The 24,649-nt window shown below is 36.1% G+C and overlaps 1 protein-coding gene across 1 annotated transcript in view; it reads right to left on the bottom strand.

The window, feature by feature from the left end:
• Tmtc3 (Transmembrane O-mannosyltransferase targeting cadherins 3) overlaps window positions 1–24,649 on the bottom strand; it is a 217,841-nt gene that overhangs the window by 7,816 nt on the left and 185,376 nt on the right. Inside the window, exons 3-4 of the mRNA XM_073086069.1 lie at window positions 12,114–12,195; window positions 1,684–1,783 (exon numbers count right to left, since the gene is read on the bottom strand). Coding sequence (XP_072942170.1) covers window positions 1,684–1,783; window positions 12,114–12,195 — 182 coding nt within the window. The remainder of the gene's footprint in view (window positions 1–1,683; window positions 1,784–12,113; window positions 12,196–24,649) is intronic.

Consider the following 24,649-nt stretch of genomic DNA (forward strand, 5'->3'; position numbering starts at 1 on the left):
TGTTTCACACCGCTATTATAAGTTAAAATCCTTTCACTTTGACGAATAGGTACTTATTATTAGTACGTAAATGTGGCGCGTGGTTAGGTTAATCTAATTGAACCAATGTATGCAAACCTATTTGAAGTTAATTTGGTTAATTCGTCTATTAGTCCATTTGATGTAAGTAAGTCGAAACGATAACAATTTTCTAGCCCTACCTCAGGATATTACTTAAGCAATTCGCAGGTAAAATAATAGGAAAACTTATATTACACCGATTGCTTTGACCTTCATAAAACCGAAACACGTTTACCGCCAACTCAATCTGAACGCAACTAATATAACATAAGTCTTGTAATTGCTAGTAAAAAAACTTTTTCATTACTTCGAGCCAGTCCACTCTAACCTCAAACAATTTGGTTCAAACTTTGTGCGGGATATCACCCTCTTAACCACAAAATAAGGGCTCGGGAGCCCAAGGAACGACAGGGTTTCAACGGCACAATAAGGTCCTTAACTCTATATTTTATTAAGCCGTATTTAAGAGGGTTAAAGACCGTATCGTATGCTCTAACGTTTCATATCTCAGTCTGTTCTGCGATACTGTACCTACTTGTCTACGTTATTTGGATATATTGTAACGAGGGGAATTCAAGATTTAATTAAACGTACTGGATTAAACTTTGTAATATACGTTTAGAATATACCTAATGTAAAATGTACGTTAATTACAAATTTGTGAATAGGTACTTAACAAAGGATACAGTTCATTTCTGTAAATGAGTTGATAAAACTCCACCCGAGCAAACAAAACGTAAAGCTGTAATATCTGTTAGATAATAAAAACGTAAAAATATAGGTATAACTATTAAATAGTGTAAAAACTATATTGTTTTATATGTAAATATTTATTGTTCCATTGCTAGGCAAATCTTTCCCCGTAATGCTTCCACCAATCGCTTGACTGTTTAAAAAAATACACGACAAATAGATATTTTTTCCCTTTGGGAAGATGTTAAAAAAGAAAATAAATATTGCCGACCTGTCAAAACGTACCGAATATGGCGCTTATATTCTACGCCATGTACAAACTATCGGTCGGCAATTCGAACGACTCCACTCTCTTTGGCCGTGATTGAATTTGGTCCGGTAACGGCTGCGATTTTTTAACCCCATCAACTTACCTCAATTCCCTCTAAAAGGAAAATGGAGGGAGAATCGAAACTCCAAACATTTGTGCGTCCGTACGCTTAACGAAATTACATTCCTGTTACTAGCACAGGTAGCGTCCTCGCTTCAACGTATTAGAATTTCAGAGAAACTTTGTTACGTAATCCCGTTTTCGCGTGCGAATTCCAAATTTTATTATTTGTGTTCACAGCTGTTCGGTGTGCGGACGAATGTGCTATTACTAAATTTGTGGGAAAGTTTGTTGTGTGGGCTTGAAAGGAATGTGATGAACATGCAAAAAGTCTGTAGGTACATAGGTACAAAAGCGTTTTATGTCTCAGTAAGCCTACATTTATAAATAAGCAACATAATTACAGTAGCTTTGCGCTTAAAATCTTTCTTCATTAGGGTCTATCATCTTGTGTTAGTTCTGAGCGCGCAACTATTGTTAAGCTCCGAAAAAATCACTCTCATCTGATTTTGATAATCCATCAAAAGAATTTATTAAAATTTTAATGTTTAAAAACGTACCGGTATATCGTCTCCTACTGGCTCCTTTGGCGTAGCATATTAGAGCTCCCAAGAAGAAGACAGACGACAACATCTCTGCCCTTCCCACTACGCCCGTCACCTGAAACACGAAAGAAACATGTCAATTCCAAGTAAATATGTCAGACATGAAGTAGGTAGATTTAAAACACGTGAGCATCAAAGACATTTAACTATATAGTAGATATGATATCGGAGATGGCGAGAAAAAGTGTCATCCACCAAGTAAATTCAAATTTGGTATAAGTCAATCTGAAAATATGTGATACGTCAATAAATCCGAGGTCGTGTTTTTGTATGAAAATCTAGACATTTAGGTGTATCTATAGCCCTATATGTTTAATATACATACTTAGACAGACTTTAAGGACAGCAATTCGCTGAACGAAACTTTGTTAAAAATTATATGTTTTTTATGCTATAGATGGTATGTCTAAAGCATAGAAAGGCAGTTCGAAAAAATATTTTTTATGGTATATTTGTAACCATAAAGTATTTAGGAGCTGCAAGCATTTATTATTTTCCTTACATTTGCTAGTATTTGCTTCACTACTACTGCAACAACGGACCATAAATCAATATCGAACGGAAACCACAAGCCGGCAAAGCAGGCTTGTTATTAGAGAAAACTGTCAGAGTACAAAGTCTGAAAATACTGTATAAAGTCTGCGAGAAAATAACGGCGACTCTAACTGAATGGACGGCAAAGACTGGCAAGTGTTTATACACTTGCTATTTTGTAGTTTTGTGTAGCAAATATAGATAGTTGAGGCGACAGAGCGGAAGTTTCCTACTTCGTTGCAAACAGTTTAGTAAGAAGGCTACAAAAGTTAAGAGATCTAGCAATGTTATATAAATTAGCGGCTACATTTAATCGTATTAAATTTATATTTTTGTGAGGAACATTACGGCGTACGTAGATAAGAAGACTAATTAAGTAATTAGGTACGTATAATAAAGTATGCCGATAATCGAAAGTAAGGAAACAATGAATACTAAAGGTTACGAAGTATGAATTCAATTATTGTTCTATCTTAGTTAGTTTGTCTAGTTATAGTAATAGTTGCTATACCTAAATACATGATCGACTGTTAGACAGTTTGTATCTTTCCGATAAGAAAGTTATTACATTTGTATTACTCCAAAAGAACGGTTTATATATTATATTATACGAGATAGTTTGTTTGATGTTTTAGGCTGCTGTACATAATATTTATATAACCATGCTGTAGGCGACGCGCTGTTTGCTTATTCATTTTATTATTTTAGTTAGCGCAGAAGGTTTTAATGTATATTTCTTTTTAATACGTTCTTATGTATATTGTTTTTTCTATGTCACTTTTCCTTCAAACGTTGTCATTAAATTTCCATCGGTACTTCTGGCTTTTTCTATAAATGTTCCTAAAATTCCACTAAACCCTACGTTTCTACATGCCTATCACCTATACATGCAAAACGACCTTATCTAGTGATGATAGAACTATTGTGACCGATATGAAACCTACGCAACATTACATACTACAAGTTTAGTATTGGCTGAGTCTATTAATACAGGTACTGTACGAACAATTTATAATTATTAATACGGTTACCGTACGAATAATTTATAATTATTAATACGGGTACTGGACAAACAATTTATTATTATCCGATTCGAACCGGTAGATTTTGAGAAATCTCAAAAAAACTACAAAAAAATTTTTTTTGAAATGTTTTTTTTTTTAATAACTTTTAAACCTAACCTAACCTAACCTACCCAATTGAATAAATGTACGAATAAATATATTAAAAAAAAAAATTGAATTTGTCACATTGTTTAAAGAAAAAAAAAATTGAATAAATGTACGAATAAATATATTTAAAAAAAAAATTGAATAAATGTACGAATAAATATAATTTATTAGTCCAGTACCTGTACAAATAGTCACATTGTTTAGTATTTACTACATAAGCTCCTCTTGCTACTACATAAATATCTTAATCTAAGCTGTTTTTAACAAAATAGGTTCTATGAACAATTTCGCTATTCCTTATATCGTCGTTTCATACTAAGAGGCAGCTAAAATGTTTTAACAAATGTGTGTTGATATAACAGCGTGAGCTACTTCATTACAAACAGTTTAGCTACGAGTTGTACGTGAGCTACTCACGTTACGATGAGAATGAAATTGTTGTAGACTTCACGTAAGTATTTGGTACATACTATATTTTATATTTAACAAAGTGTTTTTACTTACAAAGCACTGTTTTTACATAGTGTTATAAAGACAATTCATTTTATACACGTCAAAAGTGATTTAATTATTAGAAGTACGATATTGTTAGAACTTAAGAGGTTTTACGTAGGTACATATTATGTGTCTGTAATGTGTATTTGTGTATTGTGTTCATTCTCGTAAATTCCCAACATATGCCTTGCGGCTAGGACCCCTGTCTGTCGTTTAGCATGCTTCTAAGGAAAAGCTTTATCATGTAGGGGTGGATGAAATAACTGTCTCGATCTCGATCTGTCTTCAGCCTAACAAACGCTTTGAAATACAGAAATACGCAGAATTGCCTCGGGGGGTAATCGCGGCGACGGTGGTAGTACGAGTAGCTTTACCTTCAACACGATATAGGTAACATTTTCTGAGGGACTTCTTTCAACATAAAAAAAGTATTTAAAACGGTTCTTTGAGCTTTTATGTCATGCTTCTGATGACGAGAAAGGATTTTAAATAATTAATGTTTATGCTCATATTATAGAACGTAGTCTACCTGTTACTAAATGGCTAGTGCGGCTCATTAATATCTGTAATTTACTCCAGAAAAGACTTGATTCTTGAAATGAACTATGGCTACAGAATGAATAAGTATATCTCCCTTACCATACACTTCAAAGCAGCTTTTAACACTGCTGTTATGAGACAGAACTGAGCGTAGCAGTGGTGCTTCCGGCGTCAAACCACAATGGATTATTTTTACCACCTTTTCAGTACAGAAATGTTTTTTTATTTATATGTTACACATACATAAGTATACAGATGGTAGTGAATGCAAAAGGCTCATAACAAATTTATTCCTTTACAGAGAGAAAACTATTCCATATACATTCGCTTAATAAAACTCAAGCCAAGTCACTAACATAATTACGGCAATATGAAATTGCCGGGAAACTTTCAGACGTCCAATAAACAGTTTTACTGAACCACCACTTTCGTGGGAAGTAAAATTGAAAGGCATCAAATTTATAGCTTAGGAGTAAACATGATCGCGTGTGGCGGCGTTATAAAATTCAAGCACTCAATTTTATACTGTATTCTTCCTATCAGCTTTCAGTCATATTTCTGGACAGAGGAAGACTTGGTAGTTAGGTCAACCTAGGTAGGTATACCTACTTCAAATACAAATGCAAAAATACATAATTATCGTATAGGTTAAAACAATTTTGTCTATCACTGCACCCTGATACGGTCTACCTATGTCTGTAGATGATTTATGAAGGTGGAAGAACACTTTGTAGTTCGATTCCGGAGGCACCACACCTTTTTCTGTCTAATAACAACGGTTAAGCGCTGTTGTATTCCGGTATGAAGGGAGCGGTAAGGGGATACTTATTCGAGGCGTTTTTAACCAAGTCTTCAGTGGCTGCAACGCAGCATCATCTGTGACCGATCTCAAGTAGGACTCTAATCTTATTTGGGTTTGATTCCGTGGGCGGCAGTATCCACTTATAATTAGATGGACTGCATGATCATTTGCTTCTGATATATCATAGAAAAGATGCAAATTAACCCTAGTTTGTAGACCCAGGTTTAAAGAGACACGACATTCCTATATACGAGTACCTACCTAGAATTAATGGAAGAATTGCTATTCTTTTCTCATTTATAATGAATAAATCTCATAGCGACAAGGGAGAAACCTTTCGCACATTGATTTTTACGTCGAGTGGGCGGGCGGACTTGTCATAATATTCCCCCTGATTTCCGTTTTAATCACAGATTTATCTCGGAAAAGCTTACACGCGCTTAAATTACTTAGAAGTGGAAAGATAATGAGGAAAATAATGTGTTCGTTTATTCACATGACATGTGAGTAAATTTCTCTTATTAAGACAAAAGTTACTTTGGTGTTACATTAATCTATTTCATACTTTAAGTCAGCATACTTTACATGCTAAGACATTTAACTATATTGTAGCGAAAGTGTTACCCACGAAATAAACTGTTACCAATAAGTTTTTCTGAAAGATATCTTAAACGTCGTCAAATGTCAGTCCATCCAAGATGGTGGTCAAAGAATGAAAATTTTTGTATGAAAATGGGGACAATTAGTTTATGTAATTCGCAATTAAAAAGATAAAAAGGCTTCGGGCTCTGCATTACCTATTTACTTATTACTACTAACTGAAATCAATATCCTGTTACATTTTATTTGCGTTTATATCAACGTAGAGCTGTTCTTTTTGAAAAAATCTTGGAATGAAATGAGCAAGAGTATCGTTGAATAGTTTATAATTAGACATTTAGAAAAGGCTTCCAACAAAGAACTTTTAAATCTTTTTTGAATTGATATAATGCGATACGATACGATGCAATACATATTTTATAATATGTTTATATAAAAATCTCTAAGTTATTTAATATAACTCGTTCGTATCGTGGGAATATTCAAACATATATTATGTACATTTTTGTATTAAAATCTTTTTACACGCAAAAATCGGCTCCTACTCGTAATGTTATACCTATAGACTCCGTGTATTAATGTTACGAAAGAAACGTCGCTGGGAAACCAGAAAATGTGATGTAAAAGCGAATGTGACTAGTAATGCGCCCTTCGAACCACTTGTCGCGACGTGCTGTCAATATCGTGACACAAATATACCTTTTTGTCCGTTTTATTTATTTTGACTTGCTTTTTTATAAGATTTAACAATAATATAAAGATAATAATAATAATATTCTTTATTGTACCCAAATGAAGAACACAAAATAAAACATACAATTTTGGACGGTACAAAAGGCGGTCTTACCGCTAAAACAGCGATCTCTTCCAGACAACCTTGGGATGAGGAGTTAAAGTAGGGATGACTTAAAATAATAGGGAGGGTGCGAATAAATGATAGTTTCAGGACTAATATATAAAATTAATTAATTAATTTAGCACAAATTAAATATTAAATGTTTCACCTATAACTTGCACGAATAAATAAGTTTTATACTTTTTTACGTGGTTTTATCTAATTTGCGTTGTCAAATTTAATCCACTTCCGGTATTCGTTTGAGCTGCAGTTTGATCGAAGAAAACTAAATTCGATTGAGTTGACTACGAAGTAGTATTTTTAAAATATCGTACCTAAATACGAGTAGATAGGTACTTTTATTGAGTACTTTTAGGAAAATCATGTGTTACTACGTGATAACGTCAGCTTGTCACATATCATTTTAACGCAAATATATCAGAAACTGACTGCAAACGTCGGGATTAATATACAGCAATATTACACTGTAATACTACACATCCAGATTCTACAAAGACGTCATACAAGGAATACGGATATTCCTTTGACGTTACATAATACGTGAATATCATAAAAGGGGCCAATTAAGTAGGAGAGCATACGGATAAGGTCCGCACTTGAATGGCTCTGTCGGACTCAATACAGATGAAGCCATAATTATGCCGGATCACACTGTGTTTCATACACATCCAGAGATTACCCGTATTGTACCTATTGAGTGATTCGAACTATTGAACAGATGAGCATTGAATACTACTCGTTTGGTACAATCAATCTTGATTTCAATACAATATCGATAAGGACACTTCGGATAAGGACATATATTTTCTGTATAATGGAAAGATGTTTGATATATTGGTCCCTGATATTAAATGAAATAAAATAATGCCGCATGATTCTCTATTAACACATAAACTTTAAAAAAAATCGGACGAACCGAACGACCTAGCAGAAACGAACATCTTTTTTTTAAATTTATTTTTTATGATATAAGAGTAGCAGACGAGCATGCAGTCCAACTGATGGTAAGTGGCTACTGCCGCCCATGGACATCTGTAATCAACCCCAGATAGGATTAGATATTCCTACCTGAGGTCGGCCACAGATGCGCCGCTACCCCTGAGGACTAAGCTGGAAAGCCTCGGAAAAGTCTGTCTCCCTTACCACACCCTTCAAACCGGAACACAGAAGCTCCTAACACTGCTGTTATTAGGTAGAAATAGGTGTGGCGGTGGTGCCGCCGGAATCGAACCACAAAGGGTTCTACCACCTTCAAACACAACTAACACAATTTCTTTCGAAAACAACTAAAATAATCAGGTAATATATCTGTTATGATAAAAGAAAGTATACAAATGTTAAGCTCAATTTATTTAGTTCACATGATCCCACAAAACCAGCAAAATAAATACCGACCTTTAATTCATTCACGAAAATACTGGTCATTCACAAAAAGCCAGTGAAAACACGAATCCGACACAAACATTCCGATTTCGAATGAATTTAGATATTACACGTTAGCTTTTGAAACCCTATTCGGGACACGGAGAGATAACACGCCGCCCACGTGTAGGTATTCGAGATTACACGGACGAACATCGAAAAATAGGTAGCACACCCCTGTCGATTCGTCAAAACGTAATCGACAATACGGAGCAAAATGGAGCCGAGATTAAAAAACTCGGAGGACGTCGAGCGACTTGTCATTCGGAAACCGACGAGAGTAATTCCCCAACAAATATTAACTGAGCTCAGTTTGGACTGCTCAACGCTGTTCTGAATTTAAAATTGAAAGAGTTGTTAAGCCGATTCCATTTTTAAAACATTATGACTATTTATGTGCAATCAACCGAAATCTAATTTATGCTTACAGAGGCCAAATTGAACCATTAAATACATTTTTTGGACACGTAGTAAGAGATATGAGACAATATTTTTTGTATCGGATAATAATCAAGTAAACGATTTGTCCATATATATTCAACATAGTTTGTACGATTTGTCCTTCAGGCTTTGGAGGACACCTTAAGGGCATTGGATGGCCACCAACACATATTCGTCTCTTCCAATACTCATTGAAACATCATGGTGAAGTATGATTTAAGCTTATCCCAATTGTAATAATAAATCCCTTCAATCATAAACGCCCGAAAGTGGGACCTACAAAAAGGTTGAAACCAGCCGTGGTTGCAACGTTTTTCCATAAAATTCAGCAAAATGCTAGTCGAGAAGTCATTCAGAAAGCCTGTATGCGCATGAATATTAACCGAACAGTTTGGTCCATTCAATGCTGTTTCGAACTACAAACGAGTTGCCAGTTTGTTTGAAACATGCAACAGTACTATAGTTTCGTATTTACATGTTGCAAAAATTTTTTTTTAACAAAAATGCCATTTGCTTTTAGATAATAAATTAGCTATAGCAACAAAATATGGAGGAAAAATAGCAAACGCGTGATGCACCGATTTGTCGTAGCGCGTCCTTGGGTCCTTTGTTAGGCGGAAATCTTTTCATATTAAAATATTTTTCTTGAGCAACACGTAGATATTTTTGCTTTATTGTTTGGTACATTGCCACTTTGTGTTGTGTATTCTTCGGCTCCTCTATTTGGACTAGTCTTCTGTTAGAATGTCAAGGCCACATTTTACTACGCTAACCAAGGGTAAGATTGTTAGACTGTGCAATGTGCTTTTAAAACCGTGATACTGTTACTTTTAGTTATTTAGATTTCCTGACAATATCTTTCTTCTTTGTGAAAGCATCTGTCAATTATTTCTCAGTATGCAAGGTTGTAACACCCATGATTGTGGATCATTAGATTATTGTACTGAGGATGAACAGGAAAACGTAGAGGGCGTTTCGCACATTCTCTTTTTTCAAAACACCAGTTCAATGCTGTGCCAAGTGTAAACGAGTTAAGAGTTTGTTTGACGAAAAATATTCGATGTTCATTTGTACATAGTTTTACGTAACTTTTTTAAATTTCATACCATAATTTCATAACAGCTTTTGTTGCGACAGGACTTTTAAAGTCTACCTTTCTATGCATTGAATCATCTGTAATGGTATTCTATCACTTTTCTATCTTTCATCTCCGTTATGGCGTTGTACATTTACAAATTTAAAGTTTAGAATTTGGTTTTGTAATAACTATGATTATTACAAAACCAAATTCTAATTTCATGGACTATGATGAATTTGAAATCCCTTTTACGCCATCTTACATTTGTGAATACTCCTTACCCTAAGTGTATAAAGTAATTGGACGATCTTAAATTGTTTTAGTTGAATACTTTTAAAGTTTTACACGGTATTTTCGACTTGATGCCATTATATAAATTCAATTAAAATATACAGAATTTTCCCTTCATTCCTTTCTATAATATGTAATACGCTACAAATGTATTTTCGATTCATGTGCGCTGTATTTGGTTATGTATCTATTTATTCAATTAATTTGGTAAGTAATTGTTGGTTGTAGTTAGAAGTTGCAGTAAGTGTCCAACTTACCTTATAGAAATCTTCTCTGATTCAATCCACTTAGTGGTAGAAATTCTCTTGAGATTTCTTCCAACTTATGCTACTTAATTGAGCTCATCGGTTGTATGTTTTAGTTCAGATATTTTCTAAGAATAACTGATTTGATAATGATATGGTATTGATCAGATTATTGGTACTACGATTCTAACAATAAAGATATAATTAGCTGTCGGTAAATAACGATAAATTATTCAGCGAGGACAAATAGCATAACATTGTGTAGAAATACGACTATTGTATCACGACATCTCGCTCGTATTGTGAAATTGCTTTTAGTTTGATGAATTTCATCTTTGTCGCTGTTAAAGATGTATTGATATTCATGTACTCTCTATTGACTCGAGTGAAGTCGTGTGTACTGCAAAACGTGTGTCTGTACATATGGTAGATGAAAGCACTGTAAAACAAAAAAAAATACTAACTTGTAAAAAATGAAACGAAAATTTTTGAAGATAAAATCTTTGCATTCGTATAATTTTAGATTACTCTATTAAAAAAATACTTTTAGTGGAATATCCACGACAGTGGCATATGTATACTTAAGCAGAATCGGCTTCAGATTGCTTCATCATCAAGAACCCGTTACTATCCCACTGCTGGGCACGGCTCTTCTCTCATAATGAGAAGCATTAGGCCATAGTCCACCGCGCTGGCCAAGTGCGTATTGGTAGACTTCACATACTTTTGAGATTTTTTTTAATAAATCTCTCAGGTATGCAGGTTTCCTCACGATGTTTTCCTTCACCGTTTAGCACGTGATAATTATTGCCTAATACGTACATAACTTTGAAAAATCAGAGGTGCGTGCCTGGGATTTGAACCTCGGACCCCTCGATCGAGAGGCCGAGTTTCTTAACCAATAGGCTATCACTGCTATTCAGATGGCTTACATTATTCGAAATGAAATCTTTTATGCCACAACTTATGTTAATTTCCATATATACCCTAAGTAATACCCTGACGGTTCATATATTACAAGGACGACGCTACGCGATGCGATTCACGTCATCAATGTGTGAAGGGGTCCGCGTTTACTGAGGTGAAATAATTACCTAAATATTGATACTAAGCGACTCTAAGTCCGACTGGAGTCAATCAGTTGTTACTTCTGAGCAATGACTCATTATTTGATATTAAGGTTATCCTTATATATATATCCTTATATATATAGTTCGCTTAAAACTGCTAGTCCGCTCTGAATTTAGAAATGAATCGCGTCGCCATAGCAAATTGTATGACTACACCTGCTCGCAACAACTTCACAGCGGATTAGCAGTTTGGCGCGGACTATACCATCGTAATAAATCAACCGGTGTAGAAGTCAGCGAAGAAGATTTCCTATTCATAACATTTCACTCGATCAACTCGTAAAAATGAAGACCCACGTAACGAAGCCGTCACTATATCGGTTTTCGGATTCGATCCCCCGCCAAACAGTTACCTAAATGATGAATTTAGATTTCTGTTCTATTTCTGGATGCTCTGTCCAAGGCGTCAACGACACAGGAAAAAACCTTATGTGTTTTTTTATATAATATAGGAGTCGCAGACGAGCATGCAGTCCACCTGATGGTAAGTGGCTACTGGCGCCCATAGACATCCGTAATCAATCCCAGATATGATTAGATAGTCCTACCTGTGATCGGCCACACATGCGCCGCTACCCCTGAGGACTAGGGCTGGAACGCCACCCTTACCACACCTTGCAAACCGGAACACAGCATCGCTTAACACTGCTGTTATGAGGCAGAAATAGGTGTGGCGGTGGTGCCGCCGGAGTCGAACCACAAAGGGTTCTACCAACTTCAAAGTGTGTGTGTGTGTGTGTGTGTAGAAGGCGTTATAAACATATATAAAAGTCCCTTACCGCTTCGCTGTGTATCGGGTGTACTGCGAACAGTATGGCGGCGACGAAACTCGCGAACTCTGGCAGGAACATCGCGCACACCCTGCAAAGGAAACTGGGTCAGTGGGTTTATCAATCTTCACTTAATCTTAGATAACAAACAGGAAGTAGCGTGTATATGAATGCATATTTTATTTAAGGTTGTTGTTTTCATTAATAAAATTAGTGGCCTGGATTATTCACTAATATAGTGAGTTGGCAAAGTTTATAACAATAGGTTTCATCAATTTTAACTTAACCGCTGATACATGAACGCTAAGTAATAATAAAGGAAGGTTTTAACAATAAAATTTGTAATATGGCTTAGGTTTTAATAACATTGTAGTTAGGAACGCTACAGGTATTCGTAGTAATTGTAATGAAATGTAAAAAAACTCTTTTTTTAGATTCCGTAATCAAAGGATGACAACTGGATCCTCCGATATCTTTTTGTTTGTCGCAGGGCTCTTGAATCGCAATAGGAAGACCTTTTAAATTTACAAAATGTGTGCACTTGTATAGCAACATAGAACTTCTGTGTTCTGATTTAAGGATGTCAGACGAATGAAGACAACCATGTAATATAATGACAGACTACAAGATGTAATGTTGCAAATACTCATAGTGTTTTGCTGTTCGTATAATTCGAGAGGCTGACGAGAACGAGACATTTCGTGTAGTTCCGTGCAGTTCAGTTTCACCGAGCATTAATCACAATATCGTGTTGCCATGGAGACCTCCTCTCTATTCCTGAATTCCTGTTTCTAACAGACACTAGTGAGGATGGAACAGTTTGCGGGTCAGTGATCCGATAACTGTCAGTCCAACTACTTGCTTTGTGTTATAGTATTGCTGTGTTTATGATCCATGTCCTTATCTTTCTTTCTTTCTTTCTTTGTAATATTGTAAATGGAAAAGTTTGTGACGATGGATGGATGTTAGTTACTCTTTCGCATAAAAACTACTGATTGGATTCCGAAGAAATTTGGCAGATATGTAGTTCATGATTTGGATTAACATATAGGGAATTCTTTACCGCCAAAACGAGCGAGCAAAAGCCATTATAACATTTATTTGTCTCTTTGTTTAACTATGCAACAAGAGGTAAGTTAATGGATAGCAAATAAGAAATGTATTTTTAAATACAATACAGGAAAATAATTTAAATGCTCAAGTAAAAAACTAGTCGCTTTTTACAAACTCAGTCTAGGGATCAGTACATTCAGTTAAAAACGACTTTATTCCTTAAAGCACCATTGATAAAATCGCATTACTGGCACAATACCCGGACCCCTTGTCCACTGGAAGCTTTCTTGAAATCTTGTTAAAATTGCATCTTTGTAAACAGAAAAGAGGCTAAACTTTCGTAAGCTCCTCTGCTCAAGCCGTCTGCAATTTCATTATAACCTTGTCTCAAATAATATTCAAAAAGCGAGATAAATTATAAAGGTATTATATCGTCGTAAGCAATATCTATCTCAGCTAAGATGTCACATTTTTTCAAAAACGGAAGTGTTAATAAGTCGCACATGTCGCATCGAATACCTATCAAATAAAAACGCCTTATCGTTTTTTTTAATATACCACTCATTGCCACTCATTTCAATTCAACGACATCTCATTATGTTAAAATCCACCAATAGTCGATACGTATCGGCCACAGCCCGCGCCAAAAAATAGACATAGGTACTTAATTACGTTTATTCACGTTATTACGTTCTTACGTTTATTCACGTAGTAATTTATTTTAAAATGTAGTTACTTCTCATCTATTTATATCTTATTTCTTTTTTTTTTTCTCTTTCTTTCTCACATTCTTTCTTTTTTCATGTTCTCCTTTCTCCCTTTTTTTCCATTTTAATTTATTTCGTATTTATTATTATTTTTATTATTATTTTTTTTTTAGTATACTTGTACCGCCTTCAACTTTTCTGCACATCCCTAAGGTTGACTAGGAGAAAATGCTATTTAGTATTAAGTCTGCCAAAAGGCAGACAAAAGTACCACAAAAAGTAAAAGTACAACAAAAGTACCACACTGTTTTAACATGGTCAATAAAGAGTAAATAAATAAATAATTACTTGGAAATTATAAGCCTCAATTTATCGGTGTAGGGTAAAAACAGCGTATATCGCCGTAAGCAGCAATATAGGTATTTGTAAGAATTCGAACAAACAATTGAAAGAATCTTTGCGAACGAAGCTCATTACGGCGCGAGCTCATTGGGAACAAACTACCTATAAATGTTTTTTCGCTAACTTCGCAAGAGATTTCGTCAGATTCGCAAAAAGTCTGTAACGAGTGCCTTAATTCCGGACTGGGCGAAGTGGGTCGGAGCGGCCGCGTTGTTCACTGGGTATCGAATAAAATATCGATACTGTACTCGTAAGTAGTATCGAACCAAAAGTATCGATAATTTATATATCGATCGACTTTGTAATATGTGAATTTGTTGCTAACTTCGGTTGTCTCCCCAAAATTTTGTGACGTTTGTCGCTTTCAAGTTTGGAGCCCTTTATTTTCGCCGGCCACATCCGAATGCGGTCTACCATTTGCGTAAAAGTATCGAATAAAAAATATCGAGTACAAAAGTGTCGTTATCGAAAGTTAAAGTATTCGATACTGTAAAGTATCGATCCTTTTTCTGTGTCCCCAGTTGCTCTCAATTAGTCAGTGTTTCAGTGCGGGCAAGTTGCGGCCGGACGCCGCACGGTGTCGCTACCTCGCTAACTTGCCCAATTATTCTCACTGGACGCCGCAAACTCGGACTGTGACAACATGGTCACATGTGTGGGATTATAAAATCCCATGTAAAGTTTTCAAAACAGTATCAAAAGGCCTGAAAGGGTGAGTACTCGTACAACGTTCCTTTAGAAAGGTTGAATTTGTCTTTATCACTGTAAATTGTATTGATTTACGATCCGTGTTGGAGTAATCTCAGTAAACTATAGTCTGATTCATAATTAGGTGTCCAAAATGTAAACAAAGAAATGTCATTGTCAAAATTCGATTACAGGTATTGCAAACCTTTTTTTTTTTTTGTTAACGAGGGGGAAACCTTCAAAAGGTACCCGGTGCCGTGGGAGCGACACGAGGTTATGTGGGACTCTTACCGCACTAAAACCCCCCCGGTGGCCGTCCTCGGCGCTGCGTAGAGGACTCCGGGATCTCCAACGGAACGCAACCGGAGTCCTCTTAGCGCTGTGCCCCGTCGGGCTCCGCCCAGGTGAGCTTGATACTCACCACACCGTCTGGTGTGCACGACGGTATGCGACCACACATACCGCCGTCCTTCCCGGGGTCGCTGGCCGGGCGGTTTGAGCTCCCACTCTTGCCGTCCGCAACCCCGGAAGCCCCCTTTTAGTCGCCTCTTACGACAGGCAGAGGATACCGTAGCCCTATTCTGGTCCCGGAACTACAGGGACAACAGATATAGCAAACCTTAACACATTAACTAGACACGAAAACTTTCACAAAATTCAACATAAAACAAAAACTAAACTAATAACTGCACACAATTTAAAAAAACGTAATGTTACAATGCGGGTCGACAATCACAATAAAATCTGTTTATAAACAACACATTATATCGGGATCAAACTACCTAAAAATGTGTTTTCCCTAACTTCGCAAGAGATTTCGTCAATTTCGAAAAAGTCTGTAACGAGTGCCTTAGTTCCGGACTGGGCGAAGTTGGTCGGTGCTCTCAATTAGTCAGTGTTTCAGTGCGGGCGAGTTGCGGCCGGACGCCGCACGGTGTCGCTACCTCGCTAACTTGCCCAATTATTCTCACTGGACGCCGCAAACTCGGACTGTGACAACATTGTCACATGTGTGTGGGATTACAAAATCCCATGGAAAGTTTTCAAAACAGTATTTTCAACCGCGCTACTGCTGGTCAGTAGCCATATCTCTCTTTTAGTAAGGATGACTGACTTTATCACTGTAATGTTACAATGCGGGTAGACAATCACAATAAAATCTGTTTATAAACAAGACATTATATCGGGATCAAACTACCTAAAAATGTGTTTTCCCTAACTTCGCAAGAGATTTCGTCAATTTCGAAAAAGTTTGTTACGAGTGCCTTAATTCCGGACTGGGCGAAGTTGGTCGGTGCTCTCAATTAGTCAGTGTTTCAGTGCGGGCGAGTTGCGGCCGGACGCCGCACGGTGTCGCTACCTCGCTAACTTGCCCAATTATTCTCACTTGACGCCGCAAACTCGGACTGTGACATTGCAATCCGATGTAAAGTTTTCAAAACAGTATTTTTAACCGGGTTGCCGCGAAAAGTGTTTGTAACTGACTCATTGATACAATGTAACATCAAGGGAATATAAACAATAATATTAATTGTTGGTTCGTTGTAGTCTACAGATTTAGAGAAATATACTCAACGTATAACTATTTTTAGTTGATTTAAATATCGTGAAATACTCGTAGTCTAATAATGTAATTTATTATAATGGGGGAGCTCATTATAATAGATTGATCTTATCCTATATAATAGATTTATCTTATGTATATATTATGAAACTCTTCATATAAATCACGATCAATAATGCTTTGTGTTGCTTAAAGTATACACCAACTCTCGAGATTTCATAAAAGTAAGATGACTTTGACAATATTATGGTAATATTTTCACACACATCCATCGATCAGCCCTTATAAGAATACTGCTGGGCACATCTCTCCTTTAGAAAACTAACTTTATCTTTATTTTTGTGGTGTGAGTTTGAGTCAGTCTCAGTGTAATCTGTTTATAAAAAACATATCAAATCTGTATCCTTACTAAAATTAATTTATCTACATGATAATTATAGTACCGTTATTTGTCTTCAACAGAACAGAATAGGATATTTTATAAGCGTTTAATTCCCATTTCTTCGCTTTCAAAGTAATGTTATTACTCCTACGGTTATTACTGCGGAGTTCTAATAACCATGAAAATGAAGATTGACTGTTATTCCGTTACTGAGTTGTACCGTGTTCTTATAACTTGTAATTGAGACAAACGAAGTAGGCGCGTTATATACATGATAACGTAATCTTTGTAATGTCAAGAAGTTATTTGGTTCTTCATGACAAGAGTGTACATATATTGTTGTTAAATACAAAATTGATGTGAAATTGAAGCATGGAATATACAAAATTCTATTACTAATAGATTTGAAGAAACTTTCATACTGAAAATACTGGTGTTTTAAAAAACTGCTTATCTGTTATTTTCTTATTTATTTATATACATATTTTATTATTTGTATATAGATGTACATATGTTGAATAATGAACACATTAACAGAATGAAACAAAGTCTCCTCTTACCTCCGTTATAGGTGCAAATACATATATACTCGTATCGTACCTAACTATCGATATTTTAAATAAGTTATTCCTATTACGTCTTGTAAATAACAACACAATTATAATCTTCTTTTAAAGCTTTTTTTTCTATGCATGACGTCAGAACTTCTTGAGAATGGCAAGTATTCAACATAAAAGGATTTTCTTGTACGTTCCGAAACGTAGCGATAATAATATTCCTTTGCCTATTTTCATGACTAGCTAAGGAGAATACGAATGACATACATAGGTATATACTTTTAAATGTGTTATATATGACACCAATGTATTTATGTTTTTGAAATTGAAGAATTATATTTAGTCTCGTTTTATTTTATATAGAATTAATTTATGTTTTCTTGTTTTTATAATATGGGTGTAGCAGACGAGCATGCAGTCCACCTGATGGTAAGTGGCTACTGCCGCCCATGGACATCTGTAATCAACCACAGATATGATCAGATATTCCTACCTGAGGTCGGCCACAGATGCGCCGCAACCCCTGAGGAATAAGCTGGAACGTCTCGGTAAAGTATGTGTCCCTTACCATACCCTTCAAACCAGAACATAGCAGCGCTTAACGCTGTTGTTATAAGGCAGAAATATATTATATTATGTTCAAGCATGTTTCAAAATACCTAATACAAGCATAATGATTGTTTTATTTTTTTTCATTGTCAAGTTACGCACGACCGACATAAACCCGCGGCTGGCTGACTGCTAGGGGCAATCTTCAGAGGACATTTTGCCGACCCACGATAATAGTCCTCTTCCTATACAATAAGTCTTGAAAAGTGCAAAATTGTAATCTTGCCAGGAGCGCAAAATTAAATTCTTGCCAAGGGCTTCACATTCAGATATTGCCAGGGGCGCTCATGACCCTAAACACTTCTATAGCTCCAAGAGATGAAGTATAAATTTGAACTCCTAAAATGCGAGGTCGAAGTAGTATGCCTAGGCTATCATTATTCGTTCTGACTACAAACAATATGTTGCTACAAACGGACTCATTTTCTAAGCGGGCAAACTCCACTGCTTCCTCCGCCAAATTAGTAGCGGAAACCAGTGGGTCTAACTGCTAAACACACTCGCATTAGCAACCATCCATTTGGAATAAAATCGGAGTATGCGAAACTGAAGTTTTGGAGCACAAAGCTCCGTTCCGATTGTGCTCACGACCAGAACAGCGATGCAGTTACGCTTCCATTGTTAGTTATGTTACCTCAGTTAGTTAGGAGTTCCGAAAACCAATTACAGGTGCGCTGCTATATCTTTTAACGTCACATGTTCGTCAATTTTAATGAATTATTTAGAATGAGGATATATTATAAGTCATCATATGGACCGAGTGCAGGTGAGTCTTTACACACCTGTGGGAACTATGGAGATCTTAGGTGTTCAGGATTTCCTATGGTGTTACAATCGTGTCGGACCTCTAAAACAGCGAAGCCTAGCAGTTAAAGCAATAACCATTTTCGGGAAACTGGGCACGTAGTAGTTATACAATCTAATGGCCGAATTGTTGTCGACACGAAATGAAGTCTCTGAAGTCATTATTCTATTCGACTCATGATTAGAAGAACGTCGCCTAGTAAAATGCAATCACAGTCCTACACTAGGATGCTTCTTTTAAGAGTGTCAATACTACCTACTCATATTACATACTAAAGTATAGATACGTTCTATTCGATATCGTGTACACACAGGGTACATCACAATTAGAACGTCGTCCACCAATCCTGTATCAACTGAACGGCTGATCCAGCCACACAGATTGACAATCGGCCCGTGTAACCGCAGGGCAATCAATCAAATCGACGCAAATGTATGCATTACCGAATGTTTATCCCAATTCCCCGAACTCATAAATCCAATACTGTAATGTGTTAATTAATAATAATTCCGTTGTTAGAACTAATGCTTTGCGAATTAATAACGTGATTAGAGCATACATAATTATAATAGGTTTCGTTTAGGCATGTAGTCGGATTTTGTTACTATGTAGATTGTAGGTATGTGCTATGACGGCCTTTCTGATTAATTATTATTTTTTATATATTTAATTTTTTATATTACGTAATTATATAAAGCTAAAAGAAAAGAAAATAAGGTTATATTACTTCTTAATAAAAATAACTAAAAAGTTAAAAAATAATAATTGGCTAATTGCGAGTCGAACTCGCATACGGAGGGTTCCGTACCACGTATTTATTTTTATTTTAGTATTTTTTATCATAGTTGGAAGTAGCTTTATTAGTAGGTATATGCATTTTGAAAATATAAATTGGTGAATAACTACATATCGCCAATATTATCCATTTGCCTGATCTCTCTAAATATACAACAATTACATCATCATCATCATCATCATCATAATTACACAATATACAATACTGTAATGTGTTAATAAATAAAATTCCGTTGTTAAAACTAATGCTTTGCGAGTTAATAACGTGATTAGAGCATATGGAATGTAGTCGGATTTTGTTACGAGTACTCATAGCGAGTACTATGGACATTCTAAAGGAGATTTTTAAATTCTTTGCGTATTTTTAGAACTACTTAGCAAATGAAGAAAGAATAAAAAAGTACAAAATGATTGGTACGTATAGTATCGTGTCTGTTCTTAATATCGGTAGAAAATAACTTCAAAAATATGGGGCGGCTTTATTTATACGTAATGGCGACCAGTCGTCGATATCTCAGTCGATTGCGATTGATTTAAACAGTATCTACTGTAACCCATTTTATGAAATTCTATCGTCTGTGTTCTTCTTTACGGTTTACCTCTATATTTATCAAAATTGCGTTGAAACCCACACATCGGTTTCACTGTGAAAAGTTAATAGAGGTACTTTTGTATTCATATCATTCGAATAGTTCACGTAAGCTCATACGCGTACGAAAGTTAAATTAGCCCCTATTTCGTTAATCCTGCATCAAAGCGATAATTCCGGGACGGTATAATAGGAATTTTACTGGTCAACAAAATAAATGCCGCTCGGTTTTTAGAAGAGGATCTGCCCCAAAGGGAGCAAAGCATCTGTTATCATGGCAATTTTAATTAATAAACGGCTCAATTATTCCACAAGATACTTCGTTAATATGAGTAAATTAATTACGAAATGTAATTAATTACTCGCACGCAAAGATAAGACAAAGGGTCGACGTAATTAAGGGCGAAGTTATGACATTGGCAGGGGTGTTAGGGCTATGAAAAACTAATTTAACTCTGTGGTAAAAAGTTGTCGTTGCGCGCAGCCGAGGCGCTGTTTCGCCTCGTTACATTATGAATGCTTCCACCTTTTAACCAGTTACCGTGGCTTAAGTGTTTGGTCATACCACGAACGTAAAAGCGACGGCCCAATAATATTATCAATGATGCGATTATGAGGATATTTACTAGCTACTCTTATATCTACTCTATTATAGCTACTCTTGAAGGTGGTAGAACCCTTTGTGGTTCGACTCCGGCGGCACCACCGCCACACCTATTTCTGCCTAATAACAGCATTGTTAAGCGCTGCTGTGTTCCGTTTTGAAAGGTGTGGTAAGGGAGACATACTTTTCCGAGGCGTTCCAGCTTAGTCCTCAGGGGTAGCGGCGCATCTGTGGCCGACCTCAGGTAGGAATATCTAACCCTATCTAGGGTTGATCATAGATGTCCATGGGCGGCAGTAGCCACTTACCATCAGGTGGACTGCATGCTCGTCTGCTACTCCTATATTATAAACAAAAATCTTGCTTTCATATTTTGACATCTTTTGAGCCTGGAGTGGCACCACCGTCTCATTATAGTTTATTTATAACTTTAATACAAAACTGCCCTCTGATCTAAACAGGGTAGTATAGGAGATCTTGAGGCTTAATGAAAATTAGTACTCAGTTAAACAACATAACATTAGGTGAAGATTTTAGAATTGCGTTAAGAGAGAATATTAATAGGCCTATGTGAATCTAGATAATACTTTTTATTTATGGAATATCATACGTTACATCTAAATTTTCACATTTGACATATTATGAATTAAAAATTAGAATAGGTATTAGAAATTTTGGTATTAGAATAGATTGGGATAATAGAATGTGCATTCACAGCGACTAGTTCACCGCTTATATCTAGAATGTGGGACACGTTCCTTACGAACAAATTTTCTTATTTGCCCATTTCGTAGCTTCAGGCGAAGAAGTTGTCGAAATTCTAACATGAAAAGAACTTTCATAGCCTGCTCTTAATTTTGTCGACGGCTGTGCGGAGCCATTGCAAAATTATGCTGTTTCAAAAACTTCTCGGAAGTTTTTTTTTGTTTTATTTTCCGTGTTCTGATCGCATTCGCTTATTGTCTTTGAAAGTATTTCGAAACATAATTACGTTCGATTGCATCAAAATTATAATAATCTTTAAATAAATAATAAATTTGGTTTTTAAATAATGCATTTTATGATACCTAAATGACAAAGAGTAAAGGTAAATAAACAATAAATATAAAACAATTTCTTTGTTACATTATATAATTTTAAAAAGTAAAATTTCATTCCGATACCAAAACGAAACCAAAGTAAAATTTGGTCACCCTATGTGTGGGAATTTATATTTCTCAATATATAACTGAAATAAGTCAAATATAATAATGATAATTTTCAAGCGATACGAAAGTAAAATTTGGTTCAAACTTCGTAATTAACAGTCCAACAGAATACATGGCAGAACTCGGGCATGGGACATGTTTCATTAATTTTACTTTGGATTTAGTTCGCAAGCTTGCGATTCCAAAGATCCCCGAATGTTTGCAGAATGTGTAATGAACCCGTCAAATATGCTCGTAAATGTCTAACGGTGTACGCGTTTCTCCACGTACGGTCAGACGGACTGACCTACCTTTCCCAATGAATAATTCCAGAATGAAAGATCAAATTATTTTGCCGTAAACACTGCGTATATTTCGGCGAAACTAAGATTTTCGCATATTTGGAGTGAAATATTGGAGTAAGTTTTAGCAACCTTTTATGTACAGTGCAGTTGTGTACAAGTATGATGACAACACCATTAAAGATACTGTGAACGTTTAATGTAGAAGTAAAATATAATATTGGACAAATTATTTCAACTACTACTATATACAAATTATTTTAATTAATGACCACATTCGTTACTACCTCTGAAGACTGTAATCAACCCCAGATAGGATTAGACATTGCTACCTGAGGTCGGCCACAAATGCGCCACTACCCTTGAGGACCAAGCTGGAACGTTTCGAAGAAGTGTGCCTCCGTAAACGCACTTTTTCATTTTTTTTGAGTGCGTCCACTATATTATCCTCCTCCAGAGCCCTCGCTTGTAACACACGGCACGCGAATTCTATTTATAAAAAAACACTAATAACATGAGTAGTTCTATCAATCGAGATTCCATTAAAGTATAAGTATGTGCAGATATTTCCCGGACGTACCGACCAAAGTAGTTTCGTGTATAAAATTGAGATAATAATATTTTGTTGCGGAATGAGGGGTTTCAGATGCAGGCAGACTGTGGCGGGTCATGAATTCGAAAGTAATTCCATTATAAGTTTGAAGTTGGTTGAAAATTTCCCAGTTGCAAATAATGCGAGGGGTTTAAAAGTTCCGCTTAATATACTAATGTGATTGGTGTGTGCTCTAAGCACATTACAACTTTTAAGTGGCGTGAACAACTTGGTACTGATCACACTCGGGATACGCATGTACTTCCATAGGGCCTCAGCACACATGCTACTTTTAGTATTAGCGATTGGCGATATAGCTGGCTTTAGGAAACTAAATGCAGGGAATAAATGCTAAGCCTCGCACACGTTTGAGCGTCGGTTGCAGCTACTTTTACACGTTCGATGCAGCAACTTAGCGATAATAACTCGGTGCAGCATTAATGCAGTCGCTAACATACATGTTTCCGTTACTACGACCGAACGCTTCAAAATGCCAAAGCATATAAAACATCGACGCAATCGCCAAAACGCAAAGAGCCGATATTAAAAGTAGCATGTCTGCAATGGCTTATATCGAGTTACGAGCCTCGCTTGTTTGCGAGATCTTATATGCCAAGGAAGAATTATTATTTCTTGGTAATTTCTTCCGAGAATTTTATCTCCTTCGGTTTTCACGTTAACGTCGTATCACGTAGTTGTTGTGCTGTTTTATCTTTTGAGAAGTTGTACTGCGGATGTACTGCGTCTTTATGCACGCAGTCCACCAGCTGGTTACTGCCGTCCATGGATATTATAGTTCGTTTGCAGAAGCACCTAGAATACTACATAATCCTCATATAGAAATAGCATATTTATTATTGCTTCGTTAACCTCTAATCCTTATATAGTTACGGTTAAACGGCATTGCCTGGGAAAAGACGAATAAATAGTGAGCTTTCATAATAAGAATATGAATATTAAAGATAGTAAAATTGTAGGACATTGTATACTTGTGAAGAAACCAACATGTTCAACACAGGCACAGCCAAGCTCACTAACGGATCTCCCAGATTAGTTCCCCGTGACTAATTCCGAGATATTCGCAATGTTTACCTGTTCGCGTAAAGCCGTGCAATTTTCCATAACAAGGTGGTCTCTCGAATGATAATGAGCGCTGAAACCGTTAATAGGATTAAGCTTACAAATTGGATATTGAACACAACCGGCCAAGTTGTCGGCCGAGTATCGTAATTAGCAGTAACTGAGGATCGCCGCTGTCTGATTAAAAGTGGCTTAGCACGGGCAGTTTGCTTTCTCGGCCGGAGACCCCGGATTACGGCGCTACCTACGAATATGTTGTAAATAAGCTTTAAAATAGAAGCGGGATTGTAGAAGGCTAGAAGCTGAAGACATTTTAGATATATCTAGCGAGGCTTCTTTAGCGAGGATTACGCAACATTTTATATGTAATAAAGGATTTAACGCATTAACATAGGTACTACAAGGATTTAAAGTTAAATTAGTATTTGTTAAAGGACTAACGAGGCTTTACGTCCCTTATTAATGACAATCATATTAATTGGTTTCATAATTAACCAAATATTACACTTTATGTTATAAAACAAAGGTGAAGCCAATTGGTGTTTATTTTCGCAAATCATAAACACAATACTGAACTGCACGCCATATCTAATGAGTTTGGGTGTCTCGTTTTACCGTTTAATACAGAGA

Source organism: Epargyreus clarus, unplaced genomic scaffold (assembly GCF_041222505.1).
Source record: "Epargyreus clarus isolate Ecla_fem2 unplaced genomic scaffold, WU_Ecla_fem_2.2 ptg000023l, whole genome shotgun sequence".
In the NCBI taxonomy this organism is placed as follows: Eukaryota; Metazoa; Arthropoda; class Insecta; order Lepidoptera; family Hesperiidae; genus Epargyreus; species Epargyreus clarus.